Source organism: Colobus angolensis, unplaced genomic scaffold, assembly GCF_000951035.1.
Source record: "Colobus angolensis palliatus isolate OR3802 unplaced genomic scaffold, Cang.pa_1.0 Scaffold179, whole genome shotgun sequence".
NCBI classification, from domain to species: Eukaryota; Metazoa; Chordata; class Mammalia; order Primates; family Cercopithecidae; genus Colobus; species Colobus angolensis.
In genome coordinates, this window is record NW_012114921.1 from 5,509,622 (window position 1) to 5,523,272 (window position 13,651).

General features: G+C 40.6%; 1 protein-coding gene across 1 annotated transcript in view; it reads left to right on the forward strand.

The window, feature by feature from the left end:
- The window catches only part of INTS4 (integrator complex subunit 4), a 112,258-nt gene that overhangs the window by 43,550 nt on the left and 55,057 nt on the right, over window positions 1-13,651 (forward strand). The window contains exons 8-9 of the mRNA XM_011938966.1: window positions 6,726-6,797; window positions 9,179-9,353. Coding sequence (XP_011794356.1) covers window positions 6,726-6,797; window positions 9,179-9,353 — 247 coding nt within the window. The remainder of the gene's footprint in view (window positions 1-6,725; window positions 6,798-9,178; window positions 9,354-13,651) is intronic.

Here is a 13,651-nt window from a genome sequence, read left to right on the forward strand (position 1 = left end):
GCAACATAGTGAGACCTCGTCTCTAATAAATAAGGAAAAAAGAATTCAGCCAGGCATGGTGGCACACACCTGTAGTCTCAGCTACCCGGGAGGCTGAGGTGGGAGGATCGCTTGAGCCTGGAAGATTGAGGCTACAGTGAACCATGATCAGGCCACTGGGCTCTAGCATGGGCATCAAAGTAAGAGTGTCTCAAGGGGGAAAAAAAAGTCTTGCAGTTATAATAGAATGTTTTCAGCTGATAGCAACTCAACTTTGGTTACATAAAAGGACCCTAGACTTTTTCTTTCCCCTTTTCAATTTATATTTTTGTTGCCTTAATTTTCTTCTTCATCTGTTATGTGTTCCTTAGCTACTATTTGTAGCTGTTGTAGTTTTTGACCATTTTGAATTTAATCTTCATACTAGCAGACTGAAAATTTTACATGACATATTGTATCACTGTGGTTTGATCTGTTTGATTTATGAGTTTACCTTTACTGGTGAGTTTTATACTTTTGTGTGTGCCATGATAGTGATTATTGTCCTTTTGTTTCTAATTGTAGCATTCAATACTTTGAATATATTAATACTATCCCATTCTCTCCTGGTCTACAAGGTTTCTGCTGAGAAATCTGTTGATGGTAATGGAGATTCTCTTGACAATTTTCTCTGGCAGCTTTAAAAATTCTTAGTCTTTGACTTTCGATAGTTTGATTATAATGTACCTTGGAGAGGATCTTTTTGGGTTGAATCTAATTGTGAACCTTTGAACTTCCTGAATTTGGATGTCCGTATTTCTTCCACTACTTGGCAAGTTTTCAGCTATCATTGTGTCAAATAGGTTTTCTGTGCCTTTCTCTGTCTCTTCTCCATCAGGCAATCTTACAGTGCAAATATTTGTTTGTCTATTGATGTCCTATATGTTCCAAGGCTTTCTTTTTTATTCTTATTTGTTTTTTTTCCCCTCTTAATGGGTTATTTCAAAAGACCTGTCTTCAAGTTCAGAAATTCTTTCTTCTGCTTGATCCTAGTCTATTGTTGAAGCTCTCAATTTTATACTATTTTTATTTTTTTCATTGTACTCTTCAGCTCCAAGATTTCTGTTTGGTTCTTTTTTATGATATTGATTTCTGTTGAATTTCTCATTCAGATCATGAATTGTTTTCCTGATTTCATTTAATTGTTTGTCTGTATTCTCTCGTATCTTACTGAGTTTCCTTTAGATCACTATTTTGAATTCCTTTTCAGGCATTTTGTAAGTATCCTTTTCTTTGGGGTCTGTCATTGGAGACTTTTTTTCTTTCTTTTTTTGAGACAGGGTCTTGCTCTGTCACCCAGGCTGAAGTGCAGTGGCAAGATCTCACTCACTGCAACCTTCTCCTCCTGGGCTTAAGTGATCCTCCCACCTCAGCCTGCTGAGTAGCTGGGACTACAGGCGCATGCCACCACACCTGACTGATTTTTGTATATTTTGTAAAGACGGATTTTGCCATGTTGCCCAGAATGGTCTTGAACTCCGGAGCTCCTGCTATCTGGCTCTCTTGGCCTTCCAAAGTGCTGGGATTGCAGATGTGAGCCACTGCGCCCAGCCGGGAGACTTACTGTATTCCTTTGAGGGTGTCATGTTTCCTTGATTTTCGTTTATCGTGTCCAAGATACTGGATGTTGATATCTGTGCATGTAGTAGAATAGTTGCTCTTTTCAATTTTATTGAGTAGCTAATATATGGTAACAGTCTCTTTCCTGCAGATGGTTTTTAGGGTATTAGCTGGGTATGGTGTGTTGCCTTTGGTTCTGGGTGGACTCAGTGGGTGGTGTAACACTCCTTGTCAGCTTCAGCTATAATCTTCAGCTATACACCTAGTCAGTGATGTTTGCAATTGCTTCAGTTGCCTAGGCTATGGGAGTTTGCGATGGTGATGCTATAGATGAGGGTGCTGAGCTGATTTTTGGGCAAATGAGGTTGCTAAACTGATTTGGGCACGACACGTGCAGGCTAAAATGGCTGCCAGGCTGTCTATCTGGTTTTCCAGGGAGGCAGTAGTTACTGCCGTGGTGGCTGTTGTGCTGGGCTCAGGCTTTTGCTGGGGCAGCCTGCTGGGCAGCTGTGTGGCTATCTAGGGAGATGGGGCTATTGCCTGGTTGGCTGTTACTTTGAGCTGGGCTCAAGTGCTTTTGCTCAGTGGGGCCGGGCAGTTTGGCAGCAGTCTATGGTGGGGGGCCAGGGCTACCACAGGACCTGTGGATTGGATTGTGTGCTGTAGGACTCTATCGTGGCCTGGTTTAGTAGACAGCACCACTGAGTTACCAGCTATCAGGCAGGGCGTGGGCAGGTGGTTCTGTGACGGGTTGTGAGAGGCAGTAGGGCTGCTGCAGGATTGGCTTTTTGGCTGAGTACTAGCATGTGCATGCTTGGCAGCCCAGATGTTTATACGGTACAGGGGTGCTGGGTAAAGCACTGCCAGCTGTCGATTTGATGGCTTCCTTGCTGTGCAGGTCTGCCTGTTTTCTGAGTGGTTGGTAGTGCTGTGTGGGGTCTGATGCTGTGGTCATGGTCACTCTGTTTGACCTAGACTCTATGTGGATGGGGTTATGGTGCTGCAGGCCATCGTGTGATCATGGTAGAATGATGGCGGGTTCTTAGGGATGAAGAGAGTCAGTTGCTACTAGTCCCCAGGGCAGGATGCATACTAGTAGTAAGTCTAGCTTCAACTTGGTGCCATGCTACAGTAGCTTAGGACAAGGTGGGCTCCCACTCTGAGGCAATACAGCTGAATGATCTCTTGGCTACTCTCCAGACTGGATTTGTGGCCACTGATGACTTAGGGACTCTCCTTTATCAAGAATTGCTGGTGCCTGTGGCAGCAGTGGGGACCACTGATAAGTATCTCCAGCTTACTTTTTCCCTGTAAGAAGTTCCTCTGATTTTAAGCTGATTTTGGCAAGGGAGACAGTGTGGTAGGTAGGAAGCCTCACTCCCTTCCCTGTGGTGCTGTCCTGAAGCCTTCGTGCTCCACAGGGATTTTGCCCTTTCTCTGGTGCTCAGTAGCATGTATCTACAGTCATTTTAGTTGAAATATAGTTATTTGTTATTTTTGTTCCTTTTTGTCGTGGGTGAGGTGTGCCAGGTAACTCTAGTAAGCCATTTTTTAAAAAACAAATCTGCATACAGATTGAGTATCCCTTATCCAAAATGCTTGAGACCAGAAGTGTTTTGGATTTTGTTTTGTTTTTGGATTTTGGAATATTTTATTTGCATTATACTTACTTGTTGGGCACCAAATCTGAAATATGCTCCAAAATCCAAAATCTGAAATGCTCCAATGAACATTTCCTACCATCATGTTGGTACTCAGAAAGTTTTGGATTTTTGAGCATTTTGGATTTCAGATTTTTGGAACTGGGATGTTCAACCTGTATAATCTTTAGATCACCTGTTCAGCAAATCAACAAACACTGAGGACAGTTTCTGTCTTCAACAAAGTTGATAGTCAGGTGGCCAGGGACAGCTAAACAGTGAATAAGAATACCTGGTACTGGTAGGAAAGAGCACCAACCACAACCACAGGAGGCTTCTTGGAGGAGCTGATCTCTGAACTGAGTTTTGAAGGATAAGTAACTAGGTAGCGATGCAGGGAAAGAGAAAATATGAGCAGGGATATAAAAGCAGTACATTATCATGCATAGCAATATACTAAGCTGCAATATCATACTAAACTACAAGCAGTTTAGTGCTTCCTAGTTGGGGGTAGTGTTCAATATAGGGGATCTGTAACGAGGTAAGTTGGAGAGGAAAACAGAAGCCAGGTTCTGCAACAACTTAGCTTTGTAAACTCGAGTCTATCTTGCTTAAAAAGTGAATAGTTTCCAATCCCTTTGGCTTATAGCAGGATGAAAAATTATATCAGAAAATTCAAAAGCATGTAAAAGAGGTTAGCTTTTACTTATTTATAACTGCCCTATTTGTGGGGCAAAGAAACTTGATGTCCCAGTAAGCGCATTCATGGGACTATTTAGAATACAGTCACTACTTTTATAAGCCTTAAGAAGTCATTGACCTTAAAAATTACAACATTTTCAGACTCTTAGATTATAGGCTTTTGTGCCTGTAAGTCTCCCATGACTGGTCTTTCCCAGGGTAAATGCAGATATTCCTAGTTAGTGGCAGTTTTATGTCTGATATACTTATCACCTAGTTGCATAGACTTATGTTATTTATACTAACTGAGCAGTTTTTGCTCTTAAAGCAGGTGTGATAATTGTTAAATATCCTGTATCTAAATTTCACATACATTTAATAAGGCTCTCTGGTGAAATGGTTTTCTCAGTGTTAAGTATGGTTTTCGTAGCATTAACTACCTAAATTTAGGTTGTTAAGTAGCGCTAGTAGTACAGTTGGAGAGATTCCATCTTAATCTAAACATATTTGTATTGGTTAAAGTATACCAGAATGTAGCTGTTGTTCTGATTGGTAAGGTGCACTTTTTTTTTTTCTGATATGGAGTTTTGCTCTATCACCCAGGCTGGAGTGCAGTGGCGCGATCTTGGCTCACTGCAAACTCCACTTCCCAGGTTCACGCCATTCTCCTGACTCAGCCTCCTGAGTGGCTGGGACTACAGGCGCCCGCCACCACGCCTGGCTAATTTTTTGTATTTTTAGTAGAGACGGGGTTTCACCGTGTTATCCAGGATGGTCTTGATCTCCTGACCTCGTGATCTGCCCACCTTGGCCTCCCAAAGTGTTGGGATTACAGGCGTGAGCCACCGTGCCCGGCCTGTAAGGTGTACTTTATAATGAACTCATTATCTTTTTAGTACAAATCTGTTTCTCTATGTTTTCATAAATGATACTATCATCTGCTGAGTCATGAACTAGAGAAATGTGGGAATAGTTTTTCTGTGTCTCACATCCATTGAGTTACCAACTCATATCAGTTCTGCCTTCTTGACATCCCTAAATCCATCCCTTCTCCATTTCCACTGGTCCTGCAGTAATAGACATCTCACCATTTTTGAAGTGGACTACTATGCTATAGGGCTCTTTGTGTTTGTAGACTTAAAATGGAAAGCTTCACCTATTCTTAGGTGATATTGAAAATTTATTTCAAGTAATGATATTTAATTTGGCGGGGCACAGATTTGCATAGTACTCCCTCTGTGTTGCTGTGTTGGATAAGCGCTCAGCTGAGGGCATTGGAGGAGGGCACTGGGAATTATGGATGAAGCAACTTACTGTGAAGTCATGAAAACTTTTATTTTAGTAGGAAAAAGCCAACAGCTAATGCTGGTGGTAAAACTGGAGAGAGATTTAGGAGGTCTTAAGCATTTATAGTTCTTATTTATAAAATTGTTGTTTGGATTTAAAAAATGGATGTTAGCTATGACATTGGATTAGATCTATGTACCAAAAGAAAAAGTGGTTTTGAAACTACTTTAGTCAAAATAGTACAGCAGTTGTTTTTGTGAAATCATAGGAAAGGTGTTAACTTGAGTAAGGACATTCCTCAAGAACACGTAATTTTCTGTGGAAAATGTGATTAGAGAAAAGATCTGAGCCTGTGTAAGCATTTCCGCATTTATTAGGAATTAGAGAAGATCTCAGTTAAATTTCTTAATGTTTAGGACCTGCTCCAACAGCCTCTGAAACTGGTGTTTTTGCTTTCATTTTGATTTCTTAAGGTCCATTAGTCATACTGTTGCAAGATGGGCTTTATGAAATATATATCTATGTCCTCCCTTACTTGAAATGAATAAGTTGCCTAATTTCAGCCTCAGTTCTCATCTAGAAAATGGAAATGAGAGGTATATGGGATTATTGGGAAGAATAAACTTGAAAAATGTAAGTAAAATATTTTTTACATTGTTGAGCTCATTAGATGTTTAACAGGGATTATGTAATAATTATTTATAAGGCAAACCCCTTACTATGGCAAATGAGGCTCTTTATTATCCTATCTGTACTGCCTCATTTTCAGGAGCCCTATCTTATGTTCCATTCATAAAACCACTTAATATTTCCCACTTGGCATTTGCACTGTGATTTTCATTTCTCCAAGTATACCTCTCCCTGCCTGCACCTGCTTGTTGTCTCCGTTCCCATGGCATCATTCATAGATGTGTATTACAACATTTCATATCATATTGCAGTAATCTCTTTTCTTGTCAGTTTCCCTTACTAGTCTGTGATATTGTTGAGTGTAGAGCTGTTGTCTTTTTATTTTTGTATTCTTGTTCCTGGTAACTGTAGACATATAATTGAATGGTTGCTAAATATTTGTTTAACTGAATGCATGAATGAATGAACAGAGGAATGGAAAGAAGAATGAAAAGGAGTGGAGAGTAGTCGTTAAGGGAAAGGATTTTGAAGCCTGGATGTATCTACTGGCTCTGGAATTTATTCTCTTTGTGGCCGTCAATGTGTTACTTAATCTTTTTATGTTTTTTCTCCATATATAAGATGGGACTAATATAGTATTTATTTTGCAGGGTTATAGTTACAGAAGATTTAAACGAGTTAATATATGTCTAAAGCCCTTAGAATAGTACATGACACATAGTAAGCTCTATTTAGGTGTTAGCTGCTGCTAATATTTTTATTTTCCTGATGATTCAGAACCCATAGCATCTTTACTGTCATGAATAATGTTATCTTTATGCACTTAAATTGGCTACAGACTTTGAATTTTAAGATAATATTCAAATCATAAAAGTTGTTTTATATGCTCTGGATTCTTTCTTTTTATAGGGCTCTATGGAGCAAGTCAGTTCTCATTTCTTGGAGCAGACCCTTGACAAGAAGCTGATGTCAGATCTGAGGGTACCTTTTATTCTTTGTTGTTTAAACTGGGTTTCTGTAACCAATATAGGGGGGCAGTATGCTGAGTTGTGTTGATTTAACTTAGCAGCATTTGTTAAATTAATGTATGATAACTATATTACATTTTAATTAAAAATCTTAGTAAATTGAAGCAAATAACAAGTGACTTCATTAAATTTTGTATTATTGTAATGAAATAATTTGCACAGGTTATGCTTTACCAAAAAGAGGCAAGATTAATTTTCTAAGCCAGGTGCAGTGGCTCACATCTGTAATCCCAGCACTTCGGGAGGCTGAGGCAGGTGGATCACTTGCAGCCAGGAGTTTGAGACCAGCCTGGCCAACATGGTGAACCCCGTCTCAACTGAAAAACAAAAATTAGCTGGGTGTGGTGGCATGTGCCTGTAGTCCCGGCTACTTGCGTGGCTGAGGCAGAGAATCGCTTGAACTCTGGAGACCAGAGGTTGCAGTGAACCGAGATCACACTACTGCTCTCCAGCCTGGGCAACAGAGTGGGACTCTGTCTCCAAAAAACCCCAAAAAACAACAACCAAAAAAACCCCAGAAAACCCCAAAAGACTAATTTTCTGTTTGTTAGGAACTACAAAGGCCTGTTCTCATTTTGTGAGATGGTATGACATTTTAGGACTCCTTTTCAGCAGCAGTTATCGTGGAAGAGTGAGTAAAGCCTTTCTCTAAACAGTAACAAAATACCTCCCACCCCGCACCATTTTTTCCTCTTTTTTTTGAAACAGGGTCTCATGCTCTTGCCCAGGCTGGAATGCAGTGGCACAATCATAGCTCACTGCAGCTTTGATCTCCTGGGCTCAAGCATTCCTCCCACCCCACCCTCCTGAGTAGCTGGGATTACAGGCATGCCCCACCATGCCCAGCTAATTTTTTTTTATCTTTAGTAGAGATGAGGTCTTGCTATGTTCCCCGTGCTGGTCTTGAACTTCTGAGCCCAAGGAATCCTCTTGCCTCTACCTCCCAAAGTGCTGGGATTACAGATGTGAGCCATTGTGCTCGGCCCCAACTGCCTCTTATGAAATGCCCTTAAGCTTTGATTGTGATGGTTCACTAACATGGTTTGCAGAACCAGATTTGAGTCTGAGAAAATAATATGTACATTCATTGTTAGTACCTCAATTTTAAGATTATAAAAGTGATATGAAAGTTGTGGAATTTTTGATGAGGGAAAGGAAAGCAATTTACCCATATACCTGCTACCCTAATGTAATGACTTTGGTCATTTTGGTGTATGTCTCTCAGCTCTTTTTCTTGTGCATGTTTTTTTTTTTTTGTTTGTTTGTTTGGTTTTTTTTATTTGAGACAGGGTCTCGCTCTGTCGCCCAGGCTGGAGTGCAGTGGCGCGATCTTGGTTCACTGCAACCTCTGCCTCCCAGGCTCAAGTGATCCTCTCACCTTGGCCTCCTGAGTAGCTGGGACTACAGGTGTGTACAACCACACCTGGCTAATTTTTTGTAGTTTTTTAGAGATGGGGTTTCCATGAGAGGCTGATGTATAAAGCGGAGTGCCAGGTCATTCATTTGTGATGAGAACCATAACTGTCAAGTGGACTGGATACTTACTTTTCACCAAGCAGTATATTCCACCTTAGGCAATCTCTGTGTAAAGTGAGTTTACTAGATTAGTGACTGTACTGTAACTGAAATAAAATGCAATGTTGCCAAATAGAAAAATACTTTTACTAGGACTTAAGATAATTGTTTTCTTTTCCTTTTTTTCTTTTCTTTTTTTTTTTTTTGAGGTGGAGTCTCGCTCTGTCGTCAGGCTGGAGTGCAGTGGCACGATCTCGGCTCACTGTAATCTCCGCCTCCTGAGTAGCCACCAGGCACGCGCCACCATGCCCAGCTAATTTTTGTACTTTTAGTAGAGATGGAGTTTCACCATGTTGGCCAGGATGGTCTCAATCTCCTGACCTTGTGATCAGCCTGCCTTGGCCTCCCAAAGTGCTGGGATTACAGGCGTGAGCCACCTGCACCCTGCCTGATAATTGTTTTCTTAGAGTAAATGTGTTGTCTACCCAACATGGCGTTTGGAGGGGCACTGCCATTATTTGCCTCTCTGGCTCTTCTCTTTCCTATGTTGCTGCCACAGCAAACGTAACCAAATTTCTTAACACATTCTTCAGCTATCTTTATCCTTTTTAATTAGGTATTTTCAGCTATTATAGACAGGCAAGGCTTTGGTTTCATTTTAAGTTGAATTTGCATTTCTCTTGTATGAACTACTGATAATTTTTACAAACGTAACTCTCAAAGAGCTGTTTTATTTTCTGCCTTCCCATGTTCTCAGGGTTCATCTTAGCGTTGCTTCATGAACCTCCTACAATTGGTAATTATTGTTGTCTTCTGCAGAGGAAACGTACTGCACATGAGCGTGCCAAGGAACTTTACAGTTCAGGGGAGTTTTCCAGTGGCAGAAAGTGGGGAGATGATGCTCCCAAGGAAGAAGTAGATACCGGGGCTGTGAACTTGATTGAGTCGGGAGCTTGTGGAGCTTTTGTTCATGGGTTGGAAGATGAGATGTATGGTAAGTATGACTGTATGATAGCAATAACACTCTTTAATTGAGTGACTGCTATGTGTCTGGCATTGTACTGGGTGATACACATGTATCATTTCATTTAGTCCTCACAGTAACTCTGGGAAGTACTTACTATGCTTTTTATTTTACATGCAGAAGAGACCCTGGTAGTATGAGACAATGGTGAAGAGCAAGAGATTTGGGTTCAGTCAGTCTGTATTTAAATTCCAGCATTTTTATAAAACAGGGATGATGATAACTATCTTTCTGAGTTCTGAGAATTAAATGAGGTTCTATACACATAAAGCAGTTGGCATAATACATGTGCCTATTTATAATAAACACTGAATAATTGGCAATTAAAATTGATATTAATAAAAATAGTAACTTGATACTGCTTACCCAGCTAGTAAGAGACAGAGCAAGATTTAAACCTAGGTATGTCTGACTGCAAAGCCTTTATATGACTGATGAATATTTTATTTCACCTTCATTTTTGAAAGATATTTTTGGGCCAGGCATGGTGGCTCACACCTGTAATCCCAGCACTTTGGGAGGCTGAGGCTGGAGGATCACTTGAGGCTAGCAGTTCAAGACCAACCTGGTTAACTTGGTGAAACCCTGTATCTACTAAAAATACAAAAAGTAGCCGGTATGATGGCATGCACCTGTAATCTCAGCTACTAGAGAGGCTCAGACACAAGAATCACTTGAACTCAGAAGGCAGAGGTTGCAGTGAGCTGATATTGTGCCCCTGCACTCTAGCCTGGGCACGCAACAGAACAAAACTCTGTCTCAAAAAATAAATACGTACATACATACAGAAAGATATTTTTGTGGAAATACAATTCTAGATTAATAAACTTTTTTTTCCAAGTGTCTTTTTTATTTTTTGAGACAGGTTCTCACTCTGTCACCCAGGCTAGAGTGTAGTGGTGTGATCACAGCTCACTGAAGCCTTGAGTTCCTGGACCCAAGCAATCCTCCTACCTCAGCCTTTTGAGTAGCTGTGACCATAAGCACGTGCCACCATGGCCGGCTAATTTTGTAATATTTTTGTAGAGACAGGGCCTCCCTATATTGTCCAAGCCAGTCTTGAACTCCTGGGCTTAAGTGATCCTTTTGCCTTGGCCTCTTAAAGTGTTGAGATTGTGGGCGTGAGCCACTGTGCGTGGCCTCTACCAGTCTTTTAGTGATATTGTTCCCTAGTTTTCTGTTGAGAAATTTGCTGTCATTTTTATCTTCCTCTGCGTATAATGTGTCTTTTTATCTCCAGCTGCTTTTAAGATTTATCTTTATCACTGGTTTTAAGCAATCTGATTATGATATGCCTGGGTATAGTATAGTTCATGTCATGTTTCTTTTGCTTGGAGTTTGTTGAGCTTCTTGAATCAAATAGTTTTCATCACAGTTGGACATTTTTTTTTTTTTTTTTGCTATTATTTATTTCTTTCTCTTTTTTGGGGGGTGGGGGTGGGGTGGGGACAGAGTTTCACCCAGGCTGAAGTGCGCTGGTGTGATCTCAGCTCACTGCAACCTCTGCCTCCTAGGTTCAGGCAATTCTCATGCTTCAGCCTCCCGAGTAACTGGGACTACAAGTGCCCGCCACCACTCCCAGCTAATTTTTATGTTTCTAGTAGAGATGGAGTTTTGTCAGGTTGCTGAGGCTGGTCTCAAACTCCTGAGCTCAACTTATCTGCTCGCTTCAGCCACCCAAAGTGCTGGGATTACAGGTGTGAGCCTCTGTACCGAGCCACTATTATTTTTTTTAATTTCTCTGACCTCTACGGGCCCTTTGGCGACTTTAATTACACATGCGTTAGGATACTGACATTGTTTTACAGCTCACTGATGCTCTATTCTTTTTTCTTTCTTTTTTTTTTTCTAGTTTTTATTTTCTCTTTGTTTGATTTTGGATAGTATCTATTGCTTTGTCTTTGAGTGTTGCAAGATATAATCTGATGTTAATCCCACCCAGTATATTTTTCATCTCAGACATGTAGTTTTTGTCTCTAGAAGTTTGATTAGAATTTGGGTTTTTTCCATCCTGGACCACATAAGGAGACCCTATCTCTACAAAAAATTTAAAATTAGCAAGACATGGTTGTACATGCCTTTAGTCCCAGCTACTTGGGAGGCTGAGGCAGGAGGATTGCTTGAGCCCAGGAGTTAGAGGTTGCAGGGAGCCGTGATTGCACAAGTGTACTCCAGCCTGGGTGACAGAGCAAGACCCTGTCTCAAAAAAAAAAGAAGAAAGAATTTGGGTCTTTTTAGTATCTACCATGTCTTTCTTAACATACTTAATCTTTCCTCTAGCTTTGTAAACAGATAATATGTTTATAATAACTGTCTTACTATACTTGTTTACTAGGTCTATTATTTCTGTGATTCCTAGGTTGGTTTTGATTGATTTTTTTTCCTTCTGTATTATATATTATTCTATCTTGTATATATTCCTCCTGTGTCTTTTCATGTCTGATAATTTTTAGTTGGATGCCAGACATTATAGATTTCACTTTATTGGATACTGAACATTATTTTGTTCCTATAAATATTTTTGAGCTTTGTTCTGGGATCCATTTTTTCAGGTCTTATACTTTGTTAGGCAGGATTAGAGAAAACCTCTTTTTTTCTTCTTTCTTTCTTTCTTTTCTTTCGACAGGATCTTGCTGTATCGCTCAGTCTGGAGTGCCAAGGTGCAGTCACGGATCACTGCAGCCTTGACCTCCTGGGCTCAGATGACCTTCCCACTTCAGCCTCCCGAGTAACTAGGACCACAGGTGGGCACCACCACACCTGGCTAATTTTTGTATTTTTTGTAGAGACAGGGCTTTGTCATGTTGCCCAGGCCAGGCTTGAAGCCCTGGCCTCAAGCAATCTGGCCGCCTCGGCTTCCCAAAGTTTTAGGATTTCAGGTGTAAGCCACCACACCTGGCTGCAAAATTCTTCTAAGTTAACTGTGGTTTTATAGGCCCTGTGTGAGCTCTAGAGATTGTTTCCTCTCATTGTTTTGAGTGCTTCTTTTTTTTTTTTTTTTTTTTTTTTGAGACAGAGTCTCACTCTGTCGCCCAGTCTGGAGTGCAGTGGCCGGATCTCAGCTCACTGCAAGCTCCGTCTCCCGGGTTTAAGCCATTCTCCTGCCTCAGCCTCCCGAGTATCTGGGACTACAGGCGCCCGCCACTTCGCCCGGCTAGTTTTTTGTATTTTTTTTAGTAGAGATGGGGTTTCACCATGTTAGCCAGGATGGTCTCGATCTCCTGACCTCGTGATCCACCCGTCTCGGCCTCCCAAAGTGCTGGGATTACAGGCTTGAGCCACCGCGCCCGGCTGAGTGCTTCTTTTCCAGGCCTCAGATGGTCTCTGTCTCACAGATCAGAATTCAGCTGAAGACTTGTGGCAACCGTCTGCAGATCTCCCAAGCTTTCTGTCTCTCTGTGTAGTTCTCTCCTTTCCAGTAATTTGCTCTATGAACTCTCGCCACATTGGACTTCCCAAACTCCCAGCTCAATCTTCTCAAGTCAGGGAGAGAAGACCTAGTGCCTGGAGTCTCTCTAAACTTAATTGCTGTAATCACTGAGATCACCTCATTTATTTCCCATCTCTCAGAGACTGCAGTCCTTCATTGCCAGATGCCCAGTGTCTGGAATGCTGTTGTTTCATATATTTTGTCTCTGTCTCATCCTTAGAGGATAAAGCTGGTCCTCCATCTTGTAATAGACTTCCTATAAAGCCATGTGATTATGTGCTCTCTGTCTCACGTAGATCTCAGAATTTCAGTGATTTGAGATGATTGACTCCAGCCTCTTCATTATCAGCAAGGGTAACAGACCTGGTAAGGTAATATTGAATGTCCACATTTTACAGTAAATTTGTGTCAGAGACCTGTGCCAGGTCTTAAAAATGCCTATAAAATCATACCTCAGGATAGAAGAACTACTTCTTAGAAGGGCAAGAATATTATTTTTGAAAGACAGTTTTTCATCAGTAGATATAAGAATTGGGTTATCCTATCATTTGTTCTAAAATGTTCCATATGTATAGAAAGTAAATAAAGCTACCTCTGCTTTTTGATTCTCTATGAACTTAAAATATGAATTACAATTTAAATAATATTGGATAATGAGGAAGTCCAGTTATTAAAACCTATTTTACTCTAAAATGAGTAACTGAAACCTATTTTGTTTCTATTAGCATTTTTGCTTTGTTTAGTTTCTGCAACTGAATTTTGTCACTTTTAACATTTATATGATTTACTTACACAATTTCCAGTTTGCCATTAAGATTTTTTAAATAATTTTTTTTTT